Source organism: Amblyomma mixtum, chromosome 2 (assembly GCF_055824585.1).
Source record: "Amblyomma mixtum isolate Tamu chromosome 2, ASM5582458v1, whole genome shotgun sequence".
Classification (NCBI taxonomy): Eukaryota; Metazoa; Arthropoda; class Arachnida; order Ixodida; family Ixodidae; genus Amblyomma; species Amblyomma mixtum.
In genome coordinates, this window is record NC_143013.1 from 284,222,683 (window position 1) to 284,247,409 (window position 24,727).

The following is a 24,727-nucleotide window of genomic DNA, read 5'->3' on the forward strand; positions in this document are numbered from 1 at the left end:
CGTACCGCAGCGATCTGTACGAAACCCCCACGAAACATGATGCGAGTTGAAGTCTCCAACAATTAAAACCTGTTTCCTGCAACTAGACAAAAACGAGTCAAGAGGCCGAACGTCATGCACACCTGTTGGAAAATATACATTAGCCAGAGTGAGTGGCTGATATCCAGGAATATTGAGATCAAGAGCCTGAATTTCGCACTGCCTGTCCATATATTGAAATGACACAGTTGCCCTGTGGCAAAATTTTGTGGATACGAACAATAGCAACCCACCACCTCTTGAGGGCCGGTCAAGCCTGAAAGAACGATAATTTTGTAAATTGTACCTAGAATCTTTAGAGAGCCACGTTTCCTGAAGAGCAATTAAATCTGGACTTAATTTACTGATTAAACAAACTAAATCTGTTGAAGCAGAAAGAATAGACCGGCAGTTCCACTGCAACACCTTCAACGACCCTATGTCGCCGAAAGGGCCGCAGCGGAGACCGTCTGATCCAAAATGCTGCCTTTGGGTGTAGATCTAGGGTGATTCTTTTTATTCTTCGACTGAGAGCAAGACGGACTAGCACCACCTATCGGAGACGCACTGCGCTTTTGAGCACGCATCTCAGTCTCCATATCAACGCACTCTTCAGATGAGAGTTCTGTCTCACTGTGATGTGTATAACTGGTTGTAGGGATAGACGAAGGCTGTGATGGAGTCTGACTCAGTGGATTGGAAGTCACGGGCACAGAAGGTTGGGGAGGTGCAACCAATGGAGAAGTGATTGTGCCACAAAGGGGGGGCAATAGAAGCTTGCAATAAAGTGGACATTTGGGATGCCATGACCTGCGAAATGCACGCGGACAGATTTTCAACTATGCGATCCATGGCACTTGCCATTGCTTTCGCCACCGCCGCCGCAATCGCTTGCGACAAGGAGGAATCCACAACGGTTGCATGCCGCGGAGTAGGGCCACGTGTCTCTTGGAAGTGTCGGATGTGGGCGGCGAGGAGCGTGTCAGTGCTATAGTTTAAGATCCCCAAGAATCCTAAATTATTCCGCAATGGATTAATTCCTTCTGTCTTCCTTTTCTCCCCCCATCCTTTCCCCCCCCCCCTCCCCCCAAGGCGCAGTTCAGGTGTCCACTGAGAGTGAGACAGATACTGCGCTTCTCCTTTCTCGATGACAGATTATTATTTCTGAATTTCTGAATACTTATGCTGTTAACCTGTGTTTTCCAATATTTCTTTTTTTTTGCTCTCGCTTGGATGTAACGAGAAGCGTTGCTACATCTATTGCCTTTTTTGTAATCCTGGCCGTAACTGCCGGGCCCAGTCACTCAAGCCTCTTGTTGGCTTTGACGGGCCTGAACCATATTGTATCATCTACAAAGTGGCAATAAACATTATTATTATTATTATTATTATTATTATTATTATTATTATTATTATTATTATTATTATTATTATTATTATTATTATTATTATTATCTTCCACTTGTCGGTTGTTTCTTGGCACTTTAAAACGATAGCGTTAAGGCTACCGTCCTGTAGACAGAGAAAGAGCTATAAAACTTTTAATTAGCATAGATTAATTCGCAGAAGCCGGGTGGTCGGGGCCCCTAGACCAGGGCTCCGCTGGCGGCAGCTGACTGCGGACTAGCTGGATCTGGCCTCGTCGTCGGCGTCGTCGTTGGAGTCATGAGCGAAAAATCCTCGTGGAAGCAACCCAGGTGGCCCACCTAGGTCATGTGACCTTGTGACATCATCACAACCTGTACCCCGGATTGTGACAAAAAGAACCACCGCAGCAGGTGGCGGTTAAATTAACGACTGGTCCCTTGAGAAGAGCAACCTGGGTCGCACAAGCCCCACCGGTGGCAGCACCTATACCATCGCAGGGCAGTGGCGCATCGCTTAACCGCTCGGAGATCTTAAGGGAGTCGCATGTGGGAAACTTAGAATACTTTTTGCGCTAGTGTATGAAAAAGGTACCGTAGTCGCTAGTCCGCAGTGCACAACTCCGGGCAGGGGCCGCAACGATGACGTCATGTAAAATGGCGCTACCTTTACAGCGATGAAACGGCTTAAAGGCATTGGCGATGCCGTACAGGGACAGCGATGGCGTAGAGGTAGAGCATCCGCCTCATGTGCTGGAGGACCGGAGTTCGAATCCCGGTGCCACGCAATTCTCCAAAGCGACTTAAAAAAAAAGAAAAAACTCCACGTATTGATGGAATCGCATATTCAGGCCTGGGGTGTGCGGCTTGATCTCGGCCATCAGAACCAACAACGCACTTTCGCACCAAAACAGGACTTGCCCCCCTGGTGTAGTACTTGGTCACAACCTCCCATATGAACAAAGACAAGGTCTTTGTCCTGCAGTCAGTCTGATGATGATGATTCGAAGATGCTGTACCCGCGAGTGACAGGTGCGCCTGACGATAGCCACCCACTATCAATTGGTAACTGTACGGTGAACCACGATGTAAGCACATGAGTGCCATAGTGTTCTTATGTTCGCATCGCAGGGTTATATTTATGTCAGCGATTCTTGCTCTGGTTCATTATTTTATTACGCTGCAAGTGGGCACCCCTGCTTGTAACAACAAGGCTATCAATCATCATCGTTCTAAAGTAATGCGCAACGCACCGTGATACAATACACCCATTCATTATTCATATTTACTCTCGTTGACACATAATCATTAAAAATACGGGTTGCTAGCGCGTTTGTGTCGTCGGGGACCTCAAGCCGATGAAAACGATGGGTTGTTTCAGGGCAGCTAGTGGGTTTAGCACGAGAAGGATGCCTTGGGTGGGCGGGTTGTCCTTGAATTCCATGTAGAAGCCATACATGTTGTACAGGATGGACCCCTGCGAGGTGAACAAACAGCCGAAGGATGCACTGTAGTTCTTCGAAAATAAATAAAATCGATACCATTATCAACAGCAGCAGCCGGATAACGTCAGAATTGTGAAAATGTGTACTGACACCTGAGAGCAGCGTTTAACATACGCAGAACGTGCAGAGCAAGACAACGCACTGGTGTGATGCAAAAGTCTTTTTACGAAAGATGCGTGTCTAGGTATTTGCGGCCGTGCATGAAGTGAATTTCGGCGAAGTTCTTTCAGACCGTTACACCAGCAGTGAGCGCTAAACAAATGATTGTACATCACGGTCATCCGCGTCGTCCAAAGATAAGCATGTCTTTTGCACCTCTCAAAGTGAACCGCCTCGCAATCTTAAAAATCTTCAGTGGTATTGATCTTGTGAGTATGTGGCATTGAGGTTGGAATCAAACTTCTGTCTGCATTGCTTGAGAAACATGGTGCTGAAAGAGAAGGCTCTAGTAAGGCTATTTTTTTCGTTCGCAAGCAAGTTTGTTCACACTTCATGCAACAGCTCTTACGTATAAAATCGCCGGTAGATACGGTCGGTCAGACTGCGCGTGGATATTCTGGCATTCTAATAGATTGAGAAGGCACAAGGAACAAAGGATACGAAAATTTTTGCCTTGGGTGCTCGTACATATCCGGGATGACATTTGCGCAGGCGAAACCAGCAGAAAGAAATGCTACAGAAGTACTGGGTACAGATTTTTGAGATGGCGCTCCTGTACTGTTTAGTTTAAGATGTACAGCGTCTAAGGGACAGCACAACCTGGCCGAGATGGTGAGTAAGCACTCATCTACTGAGATTTGACTGGTGGAGAGCGTTCGTCGTCACTTCCAATGGACACATCTTGCAGTGATTTTGACGTCGGAAGGGAAAAGATACTAAAGGAAACGATAACTGCGGTGGTTGGCTCACGAAGACTCGCCGTCTGGCGGCAATCTCAGTTTCCCAGGTTCCCAGTTTCCAGCTTTCTATCTTTTATGGACGCTCAGAGTGTAGCGGGCACGGAAATGAAAAAAAAAACTATGCCTGGACACCCCTCCAAATTGCTAGTAACTGGCTCCTGCATCGAATCATCGTCATAGAATCCAAGATCTGAAATTCAATATGCATTGTACCATTCCTGAACCAGGGTGTAAGTAGAAAAACCTACTACTCCCCTAACCAGCATAAAAGATATGAGCGATGGAGGCTATGGGTACGTGTGGGCCGTTTAAGGTCTGCAAATGAGCATGCAGTCTTATCATAGGTCTCGCCATACCTTCAGAAGCGCGTACAGGATGCAGTACCGGGCGAGACCTGTCTGGGACCTGTATCGAAAACTTGACTTGTAAGTCTGCTGAGATGAGTATTGCGACAAGCCTCAACATCGGTACCCACAGGCCTGAGACGAGCTTTCTGCAATGTCAAGTGCTGAGGGCTATTAATCTCCACCATCGCACATACGCCCGTAACTACCATCAGCTCAGCGCACAGGTGGTACGAAGGTTGCACACAGCCAATGCGCGTATGCTAGTCATAAAAACTTGTCCTCACCTTCACTGCAGCCAGGAGTACGTAGAAGATGGAGAGCTGGTGAAATATGATATTCTGTAAACGCAGAAATAATGGCGCGAGCTGAGGCACAGACTTCTTTTTACCAAGTTATAGGCCATAGCTTGTAACGATTAATTTTCTGACTCGATTATTTATTCCTGTAGAAAGGGTAGCTACCGAAAGTGAAATCAGGGCCGCCATCATCATCGCATCTCCTTCATTGTCATAATCACCTCTCTCGTTACGTAACCCAGCCTCTCCTTAGCCTTCGCGGGATGCGGCGGTCCCAACTAACTGCAGCCCATAACAGGGTGATAGCCAACAGCAATATACGTAGCTACCTCCAAGGTCAAGGGTGTACTTAATGATGCCACGGAGGCAAAATAATACATGAGAAAAATAATCGCTGCAAAATACAGGCCCTGGTCTTATGTGCTCACTGAGAGATGGAACACATCTACAGTGACCGTCATAACTGGAAGACAGCAAAGAGAAAGGAAAGCATTCGATTTTTTTTATCACGGTCGTGGTAGCATCGAGACTTGTGACGTCAGTGTTCGAGAGAAAATTTGTGTTTGCTGAGGCAGAGACAGCTGTTATGGCCGCCTGAGAGGTTATGCTATGTGAGCGCGTCGCCTTGTTCATAAGGCGTCTAGAAACTTCATACGGATGTACTTGGAAGGAATTGCACGGGATAATTCCACGCCAGGACTTTGAGACGGAACCAGTGTAGCCGCTGCCCAGTAGCATTAGAGGCTGACCGAATTTACTTACACGCACGGCTTCAGCTTCCGCGGCGTCTTTGGCATTTTCCACGCGAACCTGAGATGGAGCAATTATCAGTTGCATGAGAAGACAGCTGTCATGTTTACAGTACAACATGGCAGGGCTCAAAGTGAGACAGAACAGAAATGCACCAGTTCAATGCATAATGAGATGCTGGGAACTCGTTTACAGGCAACGTTTTACGGCAAGTTAGGCCTAGGCCACAGCCTGAGGAGGAGAACTTTAAGAACGGCCTTTCTGGAGCATTAGTAGTTACTTAGGGTTTTAAATTTCACCTTCTGGCTAACGCTGGTTATCGATGTATTTTTCGCTTGTTGTAGGGTGCAGCGTTTAGCCTCGATCGGCTGCCTTTCAATGCCAAAATATCTAGTCAAGAATTTATCACCAGCCCACTGCAGAGCAAATGCATCTCCCATGTCTCTCCAGCTGCCCGCTCACATATCCTCCCTCCCTATCCTCCCTATCCCCTCCCTATACTCCCTTCCCTATCACACTCCATGTCCTTCCTTCCTATTTCCTCTCTTCATGACCGCTCCCTAACCCCCTCCTTGACCTCCCTACCTGTCCCCTTCCTATGCTCACTTCATATATCCCCCTCCCTGTCTTCCCTCTCTATCCTCTCTGTCCCCTCCCTATCCCACTTCATGTCCTTCCTTCCTATCCCCTTTCCATGACCCCTCCCTAACCACCTCATTGTCCTCCTTACCTGTCCCCTTCCTATGCTCACTTCATATATCCCCCTCTATGTCCTCCCGCCATATCCTTCATCCCGATCCCGCTCCCTGTCCTCCCTCCTTGTCCTCTCTCCCTATCCTCCGTCCCTGTCCTTCCTCCACATCCTCCCTCCCTTGTCCTCCCCGGATGGTTGCCGCCAGCTATGAGCACAGCAACTGCGCCAATGAAAACATGAGACATACGGCAATTTTCACGCAGCCTTCGAGGAGTACGTTATTTGAATACGGACAGCATGCGACATAACGCATTATGCAACACAAAGACACTTACTTTGCGAGATAGGTAGTGGGAGGCACCTATGTGGACTACGCAACAGAACACGATGGTACCGCTGTTCACCGTCAGGAACTGGCGGAATACCTCCACAACTTTCGCCTGCAGAATACCCAGCAAGCAGTGCTCCATTACAGTAGGACATGGATGCTCGGTTTTTATCTCATTTTAAAACTAACACCCGCGCCACACGCGCCCAAGAAATGCGAGTAAACGCTTACGGCGTTAACTTTACCAATGCCACGAGCTGGTGCTGCACGTCCAGATTTAATCTCATTTAGCCGCAAATAATACGCGCGGAACGGCAGGGTGAGAGCGCGCCGTGGACAGGACCGAACTTCCGGTGTGGGTGAGTTACCTAAAACACATTTTTGCTTTGAAAACTTGCATGCTTTTATGCGTGCGGAATGGGGATGAGATTGCGCTTTTCTCGGGCGAATGAGCTGCGGTGAGCTCAGCAAGTGGCGAGTGGAAGACTTATTATGCTAAATTTGAGTCCGTGGCACCACGCGAAAGGACATTAAAACTTGAAGGGGTACAGCCACGATGTTTCTAGACGTCTGTTCTTGTTTTTTTTTTGCATTTAAAGAAGCCTACGGGCCTAGTAAATAAAATAGGCTTAAAACAACGGTGCCCAGCGCGAACAGCAAATTACAAACGCTTTCGAAATGATTTCGATTACAAACGGTGGTAGAAATTATCTGGACCGTCGCGCTGGCTCAGTGGTTATGGCACTCGGCTGCTGCTGGCCCGAAAGGCGCTGGTTCGATCCTGTGGTCGCGGCGGTAGCATTTCGCGAGGGGGGGGGGGGGGATTATAGAGGCCTGTGTACTGTGCGATGTCAGTGCGCGTTAAAAAACCCCAGGTGGTCGAAATTTCCGGAGCCCTTCACTATTTCCGGAGCCCTTCCCTACGGCGTCCTTCATAGCCTGAGTCGCTTTGGGACGTTAAACCCCCATAAACCATAAACCAAATTATCCGAAGCCTCCACCACGGCGTCATATATCCTGATTCGCTTTGGGACGAGTGACCCCATAAACCGAAACTAACTGCAGCTATAACTTTCCGAGAGGAGCAAACAGAGCAGACGAACGGCGGCTAATCTACAAATTGGATGGTGTCACTATTAAAACGTTTCTACGACTGAAATATCAACAGACATACGTATTCAATCCGTTTTATAGCGAGGGATGAAATTGCTTTGTACAAGACATTTTAGTAGAAGCAGTTTAGGATGTGGAGCTGGCGACGCGGAACGCGCTTTTTCATTTTCTGACGGCGCGGTTCATACGTCCACCTAGAGAGTAAGCCAGGAATGCACCTTTCCTCAAAACCAAAAGAAAAAGGAATAAGATTCCGTCTTGCATTATTAACGAACGCCGATCAAATGCTTGTTTCCAGCTAGCTTTCGCGTTTTTCTCTCACCGCGGTTGAGATGTTCACCAGCAAAGTGGCTCAGTGGTTATGATGCTCGGCTGCTGTCCCGAAAGACGCGGGTTCGATCCCGGCCGCGGCGGTTGAATTTCTTTGGAGGAGAAATTCTAGAGGCCCGTATACTGTGCGATGTCAGTGCACGTTGAAGAACCCCAGGTGGTCGAAATTTAAAGAACCCCAGGTGGTTCTTAGCCTTACGTTCCGTTAAAGAACCACAGGTGGTCATAGCCTGAGTCGTTTTGGGACGTTAAACCATATAAACCAAACCAAAGTAAACCAGTTATGATGCGCCTTTCCCATCCTGAAATACAGTGGAGGGTCTAGACCAACAAGGCGGTCGGAACTGCTCATAAGGCAGAACTGGGAACTAGACCGTTTAATTTGCTTCAAGCAAGCGGAGCCTGTACTGTGCCTAGAAGGATTGAAAGGGGCAGTCAATCATGGAGAACAACCCTCTTAATCAGGCATGCGTCTCTGGTCGTGCTCACGCTTTCTAGTGCCGTCCTGCACTCCACCCGCAAGCAAATCTATTTCAGTCCCGGCCGCGGCAGCCACATTTTTCCTTCCCGTGGATGCCGCATGGGTAGACGCAGCCTGCAAGGGCAACGAAGCGGTCGCTCCCGCAGTGGATCACACTCTCCCCACCCCCGCCGCGCTGGCTCAGTGGTTACGGCGCTGGGCTTGCTGACCGGAAAGACGCGGGTTCGATCCAGAATTTCTTTGGAGGAGAAATTCTAGAGGCCCGTGTGCTGTGCGATGTCAGTGCACGTTAAAGAACCCCAGGTGGTCGAAATTTCCGGAGCCCTCCACTACGGTGTCTCTCATAGCCTTAGTCGCCTTGGGACGTTAAACCCCAATAAACCAAACCAAACACTCTCCCCACCATCGGTGCTCCCGCATTCCCCAACGACACCTTCCCGGAAGCTGCAGAGGAAGTCGCCATTGCCCTCGCAATTGTCAGCACGAAATCCGGATATGTGTTATCAGATCCAAAAACTGCAATCCAAAATTTCACACGAGGCCGAGTCCATATCCCAGCTTTTTGCATACTAGACGCCTATTCCACTCCTGGCCCGTCATGTGGAGCTGATTTGGGTGCCCGCTCACTCCGAGAATCCTGGAAACGAGGCCGCCAACCCCTTAGCCCGAGGTTTTGTAGCAAAAGCTACATTGGCCACAAACTTGCAATTTCGCTGTGGCGCTGCTCCGAGGAAGCACAGAGACCGACCTTGAGCAGTTGCCTAGCAACCGCCGCAGCTGGCGGACGCCGCGCACTCGCCGCGCCATCTGGCATGACGTCACACCGCTTGCCTTGTCGTTGCGCTCGTTTTCGCTAATGTATATCCTGGCATAGCCGAGCTGAGCCACTTTGGTTCATGGGGTTTAACGCTCCAAAGCGACTCAGGCTGTGAGGGACGCCGTAGTGAAGGGCTCCGGAAATTTCGACCACCTGGGGTTTTTTAATGTGCACTGACATCGCACAGTACACGGGCCTCTAGAATTTCGCCTCCATCGAAATTCAACCGCCGCGGCCGAGATTGAACCCGCGTCTTACGGACGTTAAACCCCCCAAAACCATAAACCAAACTTACCATCACCAACACCATCCATCCCAATTTTTCAAGCTGTGTTTATTAACAAAGTTTTATGATGATGATGAATTCCCATCTTTTTTTTTTTGTCATTGCGCGGTTGAGGTGTCCACCGACAAAATAAGCCAGTTATGCGCCTTTCCTTTCTCCAAAACCAACAGAGAATTTAGTCAAGTAAAACTCTAGTTTGGGCGAGTTGGTTCATGATGAAATAAAAACTGGTATGGCGCAAGGAACGGGGACACAGAAGGCACACAGTGGCGTCAGTCCTGTGTTTTGTGTGCCTTCTGTGTCCCCGTTCCTTGCGCCATACCAGTTTTTATTTCAGAGAATTTAGACTGCACCGAGAACCAGACTATTTGCTTCGTGCAAGCGGGTCTTGGAATTCGTGGTATGCCGGGGACGCGAACGAGCCAAAGACCAACAGCCAGTGCTGCCAACCTCCAGAGCCGCTTCTCTCCAAATTTGCAACCAAAAATTCCCTAGATTTCCCTAGATACAAAAATAGTGTTCAGTTGTATATTGTAAAATTGTATATCTATGCGTGGTAGCAAGTGTTATCATGCAGCTACCCTATTACCAGACGTTGGCAAACGTTGGTAAGCAAATTAGCTATATATTTGAAATGAAGGATGTAAAATGAAGAACTTTTAAATGAAGCTACAAGATAAATCGTAGCGCTCTTTGGCAATTACAAATTAAAGGCTCTATATCATGTCTTTTTTTTTTCACTGTACGCAAGATATTAGTAAACATGCATCGGCATGTGGAATAAATGAATTTTTTTCCCTCATGTTGTGTCGGTTTAGACTTCAGCCTAAGGATACCATGCACAAAATTCCTGGAGGCCGCTTGAGGAGTGTACGGAAACTGCGATATAAAAGCTCCTTGTTCATTTGCTGCGATTGCTCTAGAGGGCGGCTGACGTAACAGTTTGGGTCAATTAAAACAATGAAGCAGTGATTGGCTTTTGTATGCCTCTTGTGACCTCAACTCACTTTGTTCGTCGTGGTGGAACTGGAAATTATGGTTTATCATTTTGAAGGGTCTAACGTCCCAAAGCGACCCAGGCTATGAGGGATGAAATAGTGGAGGGCTCCGGAAATTTCGACCACTTGGGGTTCTTTAATGGGCACTAACATAGCACAGTACACGGGCCTCTAGAATTTCGCCTCCATCGAAATTCGACCGCCAAGGCCGGGATCGAAGCCGCGTCGTTAGGGTCAGCAGCCAGGGTGAACTGGGAATTGTTCCCTTAGTTAGACTAGCTCAGATTTCCAACACGGCGCTCCTTTATACAAAAAAAAAAAAAAATGGCGCCCTTGTTCTTTCCTAGTTATCAAAACAAACATGCAGATACGCTTACTAAATAGGAACTTCACGTCGTGCAGCGAGCTCCAAATACAGCGTGAGGAAGGGGCGCGCGTGCTGAGGAAAGACGATGACGCGCGAGATCCCATCAACGTGTGCCACTGGCCACGTCAGGGACCATACACGTCCGACTACGTCCGTGTAAAGGCTGGTTCACATGCATGCACGCGATTGAAAATTGAGCAGCGCAGCGCTGCGAAAATTTGTAACTTGTTGGAACGTCGCCGCTCTGACTGCTGGAGCCGCCGCGATGGCTCTAACAGCTTTAGCGCTGCAGCAACAAGAGAGTTTTCACCTGCATGTGAAACAGTCTTTACTCGAGCGCGCGGCGGTGTTGTGCGGGCCTCCGTCAGTTAGAGAGAAAAAAAAACGAAAAGCTTGTACTGCCTTCACAATTTGAGGGCGAAAAAAAATTTCTCCAAGCAAATGAAATTTCCCTAGATTATACAAGAAATCCGTTTTCCCCTAAACGACGCCCATATAGGGGATATTCAAAATTCCGCAAGTGCGCTTTCTCGCATAACAATGTTGCCCCTAACAAGATGGCCGACTTCGCTATAAAGGAACTACATGGGCTTCAGGACAGGCGCTAAAGGTGTGGATAGAATGTAAGAAACGTATTTTGGAAGAATCAAACAAAAAACCAGTCTTTCTTGCTTTGTTTCAGCTGGAAAAGCATGGTCCGCCATCTTCTTGGGGGCAACATTGTTATGCGGGATAGCGCACTTGCGAAATTTTGAATATCCCCTATTCCCTAGATCTAGAAAAAATACCTAGGGTTGGCAGCACTGCCGCCAGCGGAAAAAGGCCGAGTATGCTCGTGAGCGCGTAGACGTCAGAACGGGCCTGTGAGGCGTCCAACCGGTCAGTCGCCTGCGAAACGTTAAAATGGGCCTGCCACTCCAGAGCTCAGCCACTAATGCCAATCAGCTTTCGCTCATTAATGCGCGGAGCCGGTGAGCTTAGATCTAATTTTTTTTTTTCGCTCTGACAATGCACCAGCCGCGGCTACATTTGCAGTAGCAGTGCACGGGACTAACCGGACGGAGGACGCTCGCTGAAATGCGCAATGATGCTTTTAGGAAGGCCCCAGCGGAGCGTTCGAGGGGTCATTGCGTTCGCTACTCTGTGTTATTATATTAGATTATACACAACTGAATCGTGCGAGCCGACATCAAATGTTAAACCTGTTGCGCATGGACGCCAGGTGGACGCTTTATATGTACATTAAAATTTTAAGCGCCTGCGTTATACTTAGTTCTCAGCGTAAAAGCTAGCCGCAGAAATTCCAGTCAGACGATAACGTTCCATAAATGACAACGTTTCCTGCTGTTTATAGCCGGCAGCGGTTCAGCCATCGCATAACACGCACGACAGTATCGCCATAGTGCCATTCGCTTCAGCCCTTCAAAAACCTGAGCCGGCTTTACTGAAAGGAGATATACGAGAGCAGAACCACCATAGAATATTTACTGCGTTCCGGTGTCAAAATCGAAGCATTTCACCGAAATTGCTGTATTGCCAATACAAAAGAATTTGGCAATAAAAAATACAGAAAAATGCACGCAAGAAAAATAGTCGCACTAAGCTATAGAGTGGGTGATGGCTTTCACCAAACGCTCGTTCGTTGAGCAGCGGCGCAGGCGGTTTTACGCACATTCTCACCGTTTGCTATCTACATGTCACTGCCAAGTGCCCACTGAGCATAAAGGACCCGCCTCTTGACGCGATCTGTGAGGAATACGGTGAGCAGAGCTCTGAGCACAGCTCGCACCTACAGTATACCGTCTATGGGCGAGTGCGAACGGTCCGGCGATTGGCACTAGTCCCACGTTAGTAACCGCTCGCTGACTGCATTTTCAGCAGTCAAAAAACGGGCACATATGCGGCACTGCATTACTAGGGCGTTATGTCATGGTTATGCTACTCTATGACTATGGGTCGAACACGGATGCACTCGAACACAACGATCACGTCATCATCGTCTCCAGAAGCTGTGGATGCCATAGACACGGTCTCTTGTTCCCAGAAATTCGATTCCGTGGTAGGAGCATCTGCGGATGCCATAGGCGTGGTCTCAGGCTGAAAAAAACTCCCTTCCGCGGTGGGAGCATCTTGGGGCGCCACAGACACGGTATCTCGCTCCGAGAAGCTTAATTCCGTGGTGGGAGCAGCATCAGCAGAATTGCATGGCTCCTCAGTTGTCTCTGCGAAGCGGTCGGAGGCATTTGGGCTTTGTCGTTCGTGATCTACTTGAATGTTGCTCATAGTGTCTTCAGCAGGAAAGGAAGACTCCAGCCAATCACTAACCACAGCTTTTACGTCTGTTGCTGGTACAGTGATTGTGGCCAGTGGGTCTAGAAAAGGGACCTCTCGTCCCGAATTACTGCTCCGTTGAGCGTCTGCATCAGCAATGGCCCCGATGGCCTCATCTTTCGTTCCGCTTCGCTTCTCATTATCGACAGATAAGCTAGGGACCATTAGTTTGTGTCCACCGTCTTCAGAAGCATGCTGCACCTCTACACAAGCGTCATGTTCATAGGAGGAGGGCTGGACAAGAGCACCACTGTGGCAGAATCCGATATTCTCCGGGACAAGGTTATTCCCAGCGTACCCAACCTCCATGCAGACGGCAGTCTCTGGCCGCCTTATTGGAGGAGTGCGCGCTTCCTGAGAAAGTTGGGGTGGGGTTCGCCCATGGAACAAATGGTTCTTATCGGGGCTGGCAGCCAATGTACCAAGAGCACCAGAACCGAGTGAGTACTCTTGAAGTCGGTTCTCGCTGGAGGGGCTGGCGTGTTCCAAGATTTGCGTTCCGCCACAGGTGAGCTCAGATTGGACTTTAACTTCTACTTGTGTTACCTGAAGATCTGAGGTCACGCGTTCATCTCTTCTGGTGACCACCGAGGGTAAACGCCGTGAAGACGTATGGGAAAGGGCGATTGGTTCTTTCCTCTTCTTATGGGACCGGACATGCTTCTTTTGTTTCCTCTCTGAGACTTGCTTTGAAGTAGCGTCACGGAACAAGTCCCTATTCAGCCCCCGGGCTGAGCGCTCGTCCCTGACTGGAGTAAGCGTGCGGTGGCATTGGCCCCGTATTTTTAACTGAGCGGATGCATAACGTTCTGTAGTCTCTGAACTTCCGTGCTCCTGCCGGTGCGCACAGCTACTGGAACCAGCATGAACCTGAGTCTCAGTTCTCGATCTGACTTGCCTGACAGCTTCGCAAGCAGCTGATGCATATACGACTCGCCTTTCGCGCTTTGCAAAATCCGTAGATATGCGTAGCCTGGATCCGGATGCATTGTGTGGTCTGGCACTGGATTCAATGCGCCATTTAGACGCGGAGTCACTGCGTCTGATAGACGGTTCAGTGCGTCGTCTGGTCCCTGATCGACTGCGCCGTCTTGACCCGCGTTCACTGCAACGCTGAGGGCTGGCTTCGATTGCTGTTCGGTGTGTACGGTGCAGCGAGTTGCGAGGCTCATGATATGCAGCTTCGCGTCTCGGCAAGTCGGGCGTCCAGCGTTTTCTGCGTCTCCCGCTGTCTCTCTCATTTCCCGATGATCCCGCCCGTTCGACGTGCCGTGGAGTGGTGTAGCCTTCGCGTCGCTGGTACCATCGGCGGCGTTGCCGCTCCTGAGAACTCTCCGAGGGACTGTACAGACCATGCTTATACTCGTACACGTGCGGCGCAGTGATGGAGCGTTCGCTGCGTTTGATGCGTTCGCACGAACGCCAGCGGCGCCGATCCTGTGAATTCGTGGAGGAATCATTCGGTCCTTGCAAAAGCACGCGTCGGTTGTACGATTTACCGCCAGTGTGCTGCAATCCAGTCTGACTGCACGGCGACTGATCAGCGTAGTCCTTCGTGTAGCGACCTCCCTGCTCGAAAGTGAATGGCTGCTGCTCCTGTAGCCTCCGCTGTGGGCCACCGCGAGTTTCCCATGGCTGCACTGATTCCAGGTTCGGCGACCAGGTGGGACCGAAGGATGGATGCCACTCGTCTCGGAATGGTCGCCGCCAATACGTATGAGGTGTCGGACCGAACTTCTCATAGGCGCCTGGTATGCCTCCATTGTACGCCTCGAAGGGGTCACTTCCGTCGAAGTCGTCGTCATCGCTGCACTCGCCTTCGTCGCTGCACTCGCCTTCGTCGCTGCTGGAGCTGTAGTAGCAGCGCTGAAACTTATCGAGGGTCGAGGTCGTGCTGTCGCCGTGAGACTGCTCGCGCCTGTAGACGGGTAGCGGCCGCTCAGGCTTGGATCCGCTGTCCTTCGAAACGACGGATCTCGGCCGAGCACTGTGGCGTTCCATCGCTTCTACGTCGCAGCTTCAGGCACGAGCCCGCGCTCTAGGAATGTGCCGCGTGCCTCGTGCGTCTACAAGAACGTCTTCTTCTTCACCGGACGGGCAGGAGGAACGAAGAGAAAGAGGCACGAGGGGAGCGGTGGCGCGCGCTATCAGGCGTTCCCGAGCATTGGCTCTCGCTCACCTCCGGTGGCGTGATTCGTCCACAGCTATGAACGCAGGGCGGGTAGATTAACCGAGTTCCGTGACGGCCGCGTTCCCCATCACTCCTCGCGCACATTTATCCAGATCTTTACAACCCAAACTGCAAACACTGTGGCCAGCGTGCTACCTACGATCACATCCTGTGGGACTGAAAAATAGAGCCACCTCCGGGTGATCTAGTTACAGCTCCTTCTCTCGAGCGGTGGGAGACCGTGCTGGCTAGCTCTGACCCCAGAACGCAAGTTTTGGCGGTGGAGTGGGCTGACAAAGTCGTCGAGGGCTATGCACTCTCGACCACTTAACGCGACCTCTTGCCAAGCTCTTCCCGGCGAATAAAATGTTTTACAATCAATTTCGGTGGAGGCGAAACGCTAAAGGCACCTCTTTCTTCCTTTCTTCTCTCGCTCCCTGTCTCAATCTCGGTGGACACCTACCGCGCCATAAGAGAAGGGAGAAAGCCGGGGGTGAAAGAAGAAAGAGAGAAAGAGGTGCCGTAGTGGAGGGCTCCGGAATAACTTCGAACACCTGGGGATCTTACGTGCATAGACATGGCACAGCACACGGACGCCTTTTGTGTTTCGCCTCCATCGAAACGCGGCAGCCGCGCGGTCGGGCTTCAACCCGGGAACTCCGGCTCAGTAACCGATCTCCCTAACCACTGAGCCCTAATTTACTTTATCGCTTTAGGGAAGTCTGCCTTTATGGTATTTACGTGCTTAATAAAAATGAGGAATTTTTTATGCAATGTCAATTTCTAACGTTGAGAAACGCTACAAAAGTAGTAGTTTGGTTTACTGGTGTTTAACGCCCCAAAGCTACTCAGGCTATGAGGGACGCCGTAGTGGAGGGCTCCGGAAATTTCGACCTCCTGGGGTTCTTTAACGTGCACTGACATTGCACAGTACACGTGCATCTAGCATTTCGCCTCACTAGAAATTCAGAGAAGGACGTAATCGTGCGGACAAGATTTGCGGACACTTTTTGCTGACGCGACATAACCATATAAAGCTTTCGCGTTACTAATATTATCATGGCGTTTCAGTCATAGCTGCATCATTGCATTGCTGCTAGGTTCTTGATCCTTTGCTAAGGTGCTTAAGTAAAAACAATTGCTGAACCGTGACACTATCTACTGATCAGTTTCGGTTTATTCGGGTTTAACGCCCAAAGCTACTCAGGCTATGAGGGAAGCCGTATTGAAGGGCTCCGGAAATTTCGATTACCTGGTATCTACTGATCATAATTGTTGCAAAATATCGCGAACCCACAAACATCACAAGATCCTGCTCCGGGTTTACCCGTCGGAAGAAAAAAATCTCTGCCTCTCCCGTAACCGAGAGTAGAGTAAGCATGAAATGTTTACGGGCCTAATGTCATCTCGGTGGACACCCGAACCGCACCGTCAAGGAAGGGAGGAACGCCACCACCCGTTCAGCGCGATGCCTTGCCATTTGAACGCAAGGTTTTTTGAGGAAAGGAAATGGAGCAGTAATTCTCTGCCATCTCGGTGGACACCCGAACCACACCATAATGGAAGGGAGGAACGCCACCACCCGTTCGGCGCGATGCCTTGTCCTTTGAACGCAGCGCGTCTCCTCCGGGCCCGTGTGCGGCTTTGCTTCGATGCGCGAAGCCCCTAAGAGATCACGTATGACAACGAAGTGTATCGTGGCATTTATGTGCTTTTTGCACGCGTTATTAGAAATCGGAAATTATAATTCCATGCATTATCAAACGCACAGCGACTGATATCTTGATAAACATTGAGAAGGCACTGGCAGCAGTTATTTTTACTGACTCGTTTGGAGACCTACCAGCGCTTGCATGCCGGTCGCGTAGGAGGGCTTACAGAGTCTCGTTAAATCTCGCTAAGTCTCGTACGGTGCCCGGATGTTCTCGTTTCAGAGCCAGGATGACTGGAATTCAGTGCCCGGATGACTGGAATTCAGTGCCCGGATGACTGGAAATCAGTGCCCGGATGACTGGAAATCAGTGCCCGGATGACTGGATTTCAGTGCCCGGATGACTGGATTTCAGTGCCCGGATGAGTGGATTTCAGTGCCCGGATGGCTCTCGGTCTCGGCGTGACGTCACCACACTGCCGACAACGGGGGCTAAAAGCATTTCATGCTTAAAAAAATCTCTGCCTCTCCCGTAACCGAGAGTAGAGTAAGCATGAAATGTTTACGGGCCTAATGTCATCTCGGTGGACACCCGAACCGCACCGTACAGGAAGGGAGGAACGCCACCACCCGTTCAGCGCGATGCCTTGCCATTTGGTTTTTTGAGGAAAGGAAATGGCGCAGTAATTCTCTGCCATCTCGGTGGACACCCGAACCGCACCGTAAAGCAAGGGAGGAACGCCACCACCCGTTCGGCGCGATGCCTTGCCCTTTGAACGCAGCGCTTCTCCCCCGGGCCCCTGTGCACCTGCGCAGCTTTGCTTCGATGCGCGAAGCCCCTAAGAGATCACGTACGACAACGAAGTGTACGTGGCATTTATGTGCTTTTTGCAGGCGTTATTAGAAATCGGAAATTATAATTCCGTGCATTATCAAACGCACAGCGCGACTGATATCTTGATAAACATTGAGAAGGCACTGGCAGCAGTTATTTTTTGTGACTCGTTTGGAGACCAACCGTTGCTTGCATGCCGGTCGCGTAGGAGGGCTTAGAGAGTCTCGTTAAATCTCGTTAAGTCTCGTACGGTGCCCGGATGTTCTCGTTTCAGAGCCCGGATGACTGGAATTCAGTGCCCGGATGACTCGATTTCAGTGCCCGGATGACTCGATTTCAGTGCCCGGATGACTCGATTTCAGTGCCCGGATGACTCGATTTCAGTGCCCGGATGACTCGATTTCACTGCCCGGATGACTCGATTTCAGTGCCCGGATGAGTGGATTTCAATGCCCGGATGAGTGGATTTCAATGCCCGGATGAGTGGATCTCGGTCTCGGCGTGACGTCACCACACTGCCGACAACGGGGGCTAAAAGCATTTCATGCTTAAAAAACTGCGCTTCGGAAACGCGATCACCTGTGGTAGAGTGAGAGTACACTCTACCTGTGGCCATTTCGCGGCGGTTCACATTGCCATGGTAACGTTGGCGGCGGTTAACAGCTGGTGGCGCCGCCTATGAGCTGAGCTTTCAGCTACCGGGGGCGCCCGGCAAATGATATTTCTCTAGTGTGTTAGTGTTTACGGCACAGGCGGCGCGACAGCCTTCTAGCCAGCAAGTCTTCGCCCCAATCAGACTCCCAGATTTCAATTTATACGGGACCTATGGGGGTTTTAAAAGCGGTATTATCAAAAAGGTGTGCCTACATTAAGAGAGTATAATATCCTTATTGACGAATACGGGACTATTTGATGGCGCCTGCTCCAAGGCCATCGTGACTCAAATCAAATTAATTCAAATTAATTAATTCAAATTAATTAATTCAAATGAATTAACTCAAAAGCAATCAAATTAATTCTTCAGTCTCAGGTTTGTGTCTGCCGTTTTTGCACTGCGCAAAGGTGCGCTCGACACACACACACACACACACACACACACACACACACACACACACACACACACACACACACACACACACACACACACACACACACACACACACACACACACACACACACACACACACACACACACACACACACACACACACACACACACACACACACACACACACACACACACACACACACACACAATATATATAAAGATTAAGCATAGCGGACACAGCCTAGACGTGCACTGCAGCAGCTGGCTCCCGGCTCTGCTGTGATAGAACGCTCAATAGGAATCGCACCACGTACTACGTGGCTGCATTGTTTTACTTACATGAGGATATGCCGTAAGTGGGTTGCCCTGCGAAATTCAAAAAGCAGTTATCGATGCTAAAATCAATTTCTGTCACTTAGCGCACGCAAGGCATTTCTAAACTGCGAACTCCACCGAATACGCATATCTGGCCGCAGTGGTATTTTTCATTACAAAAAAAAAAAACACCTTTGGCCCAGCAGCTCATGGAGGCGAAATGACGACTGACATTCGTGCGAACTCTCATATGCGCGCATGTGTGATTTTGATATTGAAGGGTATAAATGTGACCGTTTCTGAAATAAAACCAGTCGCTAGTCCAACGTCGTCCTGTGTTCCTGTTCTGTCTCTCCTTCCTTTGCGCTGGTTTTCTTTCTGCAATCATGTACCGACTCGCCCAGCTCTCCATTCTACTGACATTAAACATTCGCGCGAAATAATAAAAAAACATCGTGACTAGATTACGCGGCTTAAGAATATGTGGATTGTCATAGTTCAGCAGCCGAGTATTTTTCGCCAACCTGCTAGAGGTGGTTGATGCGCCTCCGAAAGGAAGTTTGGGTGGGTGTGGCAAAAAATTTCCACAAAAGCTACGGGGGGGATCGATCGACTGTTTTCTCGCCATCTGTGTCATATCCCGACTTTTCCATTTATTTCAGAAGCCCATGATCTCGAGGCAAGCAACTAGCACGTTTTCCCGTCACGCTAATTAGGAATTGTGTTTAGCACAGTGATTACAAACTGGCCTAAATGGGACTTAGTAAGAGACCTGTGTCCCAACTCTACCGTCCGTGGTCTGTTTGAGTAAGTGTGAAGCTACTATCCTCCGGAAGCACCCTCCGGAGAATAGAGGCTAATAATGTTAATGCATTATTAGCCTCTATTAGATAGACCAATAATGCTGATGCAAGTTTGCTGAATCACACTGTATGATACTCGTGAATTTTTTTAGGGCGATGAGAATGCGTAAAGTTGTGTCACGAGATTTCTTGTCGTTCCGTGATTAAAGAGAAAATGTACACTCTTGGTCGAAAGTCTTAAGGCCAAAGGCTTTTCGCTTCAGCCCCATAACAGAGCCATTACGGCGCTATTGAAGACCGAATGACCTTGAAATGCTAACAGAAGGTTTCTTCTTCATGTAGAGAAGCTTCCTGCTTGACGTGTGTTTTGAATGATCCATTACAAGGAGCATTCTGGGTACATTCATTTCGCTGCAGCTGAAAGCTGTGGCTTTAAGGCTTCTGACCAATGCTGCACACAATCGATCACACTTGTCTAGAGAGCTCGAGCGGTGCCGTCCGGTGGAAATAAAGTGAAATTTTAATGAAGGCACTGACTTTCACCGATAATACTTGCGCTGGGGAGAAGCCTAATAGGCATGTGCACCACACAGGCGCCAGAGCCTTACCCCCAGCAAGGCAGCTGCGATAAGATTTAACTTCATTTGCTCCCCAGCACACCGCTCGAGCGCTCTAGACACGTGGGATCGACTCTGTACCTGTGCTAAAAGGAACATGCTTGCGCATTGTTTAAGGCAGCAAGTCCTCCGAGGGAGAACGGGATTCCAAAGGCGAAATAAAGTTTTAGATTCTTAAAGGATAAAATAACTCGCACACGTGGGTCAGCACAAACTTCTCGCGTCAGCGAGAATGGAGACACGCTGGTTAAAAAGGAACTCGGACTCATTATCCAGAAGTTAAGTTATCGTTGATACATCGATATTGTTATATACAAGTTAATGCTGTCTAAGGGAGACACGCGTTATCAAGGTACCGTCATTACTGGAAGCTCACGCCGTCAGGAATCAACCACAAGCATTTTTTTTTTGTTACTCAACCTTTGAGCTGGGATTTTCATCAGCTAGACACGTAGAAGTCTTCAGTGAATGCACAAGACATCCTCACGACAGGCGATGATTTTAGTTTAACGTTCTGGTTAAAAAGATTGAATGCTCAGTAGCCGGATCATACCGAAACATGGAGTACGTTGAGGAGCGCCAGGTCGGAAACCACGTTAACGCCCGTCTCCATGCCGAGCAAGATGTCGTAGATGAGGCCATCGCCTGCGTCGATTCGCGAGTGGTGAGAAGTTGAGGAGGCGTCAGTAAACAACGGAGCGAGGGACAGATAACAAATTCACCAGTTTCAAACGACGCGCGTATGTGGAGAGGAATCATCATGAATCTAAGCAGTGGTTAAGAAACATTGTATAATAAAATGCAATTTATCATCATCGGCAGAGGCGTGACTACGCCCACTGAAGGGCAAAGGCCTCTCACATATGTCTCCAATTGACCCGGTCTTTTAACCATTTTTTAACTCCTGCATAAGGCATCATGACCTCCTCTGTCCATTCGCTTTACTTATTACGATACCGCAAGATTCGATTCTCTTAACCATAAAATCATAAATACGTAAAAATCATGATATTCGGAATGAATAAAACTAACGTTGTGCAATGAAATGCACGCCGTCAGTGTTTAATGTGGTCTGTGAGAGTCAGCTCACGTACAAACCCGTGGCAACAAGAAAAAATACCACACGCGAACAGAAATGACCGGAGCTACTATATGCTTGGTAGACCGTAGGGAGTGTATCTGTTAGGAGATAAATATGCGCATGCGTATTTTTTTTCGTTCGACCTTCTATCACTCGGTGCAGTGACCTTAAGAAAAGAAATCAACAGTTAATTCCTGGAGAAAAATTTTATGAGGAAAAGAAGACGCGTAGCTTTCTGCGACACAAGGAAAAACTCACTTCCCAGTTGTCTGTAGTTGCCGATCACGTAGGTGGTGATGGAGAAGAAGTTGGAGGCCTGCAAAGACGTTGGAATTAAGCAAAAATGAATAAATGCACGTAGGGCAAAGGAACTACAGTCTTTGTCAAAAGCGTATATAGCCCAAGGAATCTTGCTTCTGGGAAATGATGTGTGGCTCATTATGCATCGGAATCGTTTCAAACCTGTTCAACTCAAGAGGAGGTCCGGTCCTCATTCCTCCGAAGTTTAGGACTTCCACGCATGCCGCATGAGCCACGCTACAGAGCTTAAAAGCATACCTCTTGGTCTCTGTACTGTTGACAAAGGATGTACATTTGTGCAGTGCTTTCACGAGCTCTTTTGAACGCAATACGTGACCGGTGAAGCCCAATCTTAAACATTTAGAATCATGGAAGTGATATGGAGAATTAAGCGCCTACGTGACGTCTTTGGAGTTAACGTCGCGCCACAGCCGAAGGTCATAATTGTTCGGGTTATCACATGCTGCGCACCTTGGCTTTCACTGCACGCAGTCTACGAGTGTTTAGCGTAGAGACTGCACTACTTTACATTTCTGAAATGTTTGGCTAAGTGCGCTCAACCGTTGATGCCTCTGAACACGTTGATGATTTGCTCATGCTGGGGATGTTTGAGAGATGTGTAATCTCAAAGGTGCTCACGCACCATGAAGCCTTTCAGGCACTTTTTTCTCAGAGATACTCTCTTCCGGTTAACCTTTCTGCGGTAAACTTCTGAGGAGCTCCCGAGCATGCTTGTCGCGGTTCCCTTAGGTTGCCATGTTAATAAACGAGGTCGACTACGCGCCGTGCGCCGCAATCTGCATTGCATCGGTTGTTTTGTTATTTAATCGCTTCGCGAGCAGCCCACGCTGCACAGGAGTACTTACGGTGCAGAAAATGAGGATGCAGACAACAGTTTCTCTGGAGAAGCCCATGACATCTCTCAGCCTCGGTCGTGTAGCTTCTTCTACTTCGTCTCTTGACACGGCCGGGGCTCGAAGGGAAAGAAGCGTCCACGCCTCTCAATGCAACAGGATAAGGAACGGCATAGAAAGGCCTGTGCCATGTTAGAGAACCTCACAGAGAAAAAAAGAAAAATTGAGAAAAAAAGAAAAAATGAGGAAAAAAAAGGGTATGAGGGAGCCAAGGTTTCCGAATATGACTCCAGGATGTGCAGTGCCGAGGGGAAAAGAAGATAACAATAAAAGGGAATAAAATACAAACAAACAAAAAACAAGTGGTGGAAGGATGGAAGAAGCGATAAATAGCCGATATAAAGTACTGAATGAACGAATGAATGAAACCATGTTTATTCCGCAGAGTGTCTCGGGTATTGGCTGATGAAATCGAAGTATTGCTGTCGATTTTCAGGCTTCCTGTAAAGTGTAGTTTTATGGTCGCGATTTTATACATGGACAATAGTGTCAAGAAAATTTAAGTGTTCTAGAGTAGTGGCAGGTAGATATAATGCTAGTGCGAAATGAATTCTGACCCCGTCTTCTCACGGTCCTGAAATGTCATCTTGTGCTGTGCAATGTCAGTGCACGATAAGATCCCCAGGTGGTCGAAATTATTCCGGAGACCTCCACTCCTGCACCTCTTTCTCTCTTTCTTCTTTCACTCTTTCCTTTATCCCTCCTTTTGCGGCGTGGTTCTGGTGTCCACCGAGATATGTGAGACAGTTACTGCGTCAATTCCTTTCCTCAAAACCAATTTTTCATCTTCGGGAGTAATAATACTTTTCTTTGGCCTCCTAATAATTTCAATCCGTTGGCATTAGTATTGCCAGCACGACTGTCCATATTTTAAAGTTGTTTTAAGGTCGCAGATCCGTGTTTCCTTAACATACAAATATATGTGTAATGCAGGTATAGGAGGGGTTTTTCAAAGAAATAATTTAGAAGTTTATAGACTCCAGTAAGTCCGTAAAAATTTTTCCATAGGTTGCTGCCAAGAAGTGCCGTTACTTGTTTCAAATACTTCAACGTAAAAAGAAGAATCGAACTCAAAGTAGTCAACCCTAAGGACTAGCTGAAGTAAAGAGATACACTTCATCTCCATATAGGAGTGTGCATTAAACGTTGGAGCGTTAGAGGGGGCTTTGATCTAGTCATTAATGGGAATATTCGAGAACAAAGCAGTGAAATGAGCGTAATCAGTAGGCTATATCCGCCGGGGTAATGACTGTGCCACTGCGTGACTGTTTTGCGGTGCGGTGTGTCCAGGACAAAAGAAGGAAGGGGGGTCGGAATGTCTACAACACAGAGATTCACAAAGATTGACAAGTTTTCTGCAAACGTATTATTGTTGCAAACGATTGTTCTGCGTTGTTGTGTTGCCTTGGTGGCTGCGTCTACCCGGGATACCTGCTGTAAAGAAGTTTTTCTACGAAAAACTTACGAATTCAAGTATGCAAAAGCGCTATGCTTGTTTGTTTGATAGGCTTAAGAAGTTGTAGTCTGATTGCGTGATCAGTTCCCTGGACAATAATAGGTCTTACATTTCGCTCAAAATGACTTAGCTGAACCCTAGGGTGGGATCGGTGTTTGATTCACGGTGCTCATATGCTTTCCTCGTGCTTCACCGTGCTGTTACGAAATGATAATGGGCTGTCACCGTCTGGCACACCTGTCACTCGCACGTGCAGCATCCTCGAGCCCGCTGCCACCAGCACTTGAACACCGACATCAATCTTCCGCTTCCTCCGGCGCGAGCAGCTATTTCGGAAGGACACGCAGTTGACAAAATTGAGCACATTATTTAAGAGCGCAGCACTTAAGCGCCCGCTCATGTGTTCCGCATCGTAGTCGTCGTCGTCGGCGTCAGCGTTGTCGGCGTAGTGGGCATAACACGCCACCTGTCAACTGTGGCAGGTGGCGTGTCCTAGCGAAACGCCACCTGCCACTGCGAGAGCGAAAGAATGGACAACCAGAAGATAGCTTGCGTGTCATGCTGCTATAGCCACGCTTCGGGATTTTCCCGATTTTCTGTCTAAAAAAAAAAC

General features: G+C 48.7%; 2 protein-coding genes across 4 annotated transcripts in view; both read right to left on the reverse strand.

The window, feature by feature from the left end:
* The window catches only part of LOC149364301 (uncharacterized), a 91,739-nt gene extending 84,709 nt beyond the window's left edge, over positions 1–7,030 (reverse strand). For all 3 annotated transcript variants that reach the window (XR_016289172.1, XR_016289171.1, XM_089574261.1), the window contains exons 1-2: positions 6,209–7,030; positions 5,192–5,239 (exon numbers count right to left, since the gene is read on the reverse strand). Coding sequence is in view for 1 of the 3 variants with exons in the window: in XM_089574261.1 (XP_089430387.1) it covers positions 5,192–5,239; positions 6,209–6,343 (183 nt within the window). In the remaining 2 variants the exon portion in view is untranslated. The remainder of the gene's footprint in view (positions 1–5,191; positions 5,240–6,208) is intronic.
* A 13,880-nt stretch (positions 7,031–20,910) lies between these two features.
* LOC149364304 (uncharacterized) lies at positions 20,911–22,658 on the reverse strand. Its single transcript, XM_089568665.1, has 3 exons — positions 22,611–22,658; positions 21,703–21,760; positions 20,911–21,008 (listed from the first exon to the last, which is right to left on the reverse strand). Exons 1-3 carry the CDS (start codon positions 22,656–22,658, stop codon positions 20,911–20,913), a joined length of 204 nt encoding a protein of 67 aa, XP_089424791.1.
* Between the last annotated feature and the right edge of the window lie 2,069 nt (positions 22,659–24,727).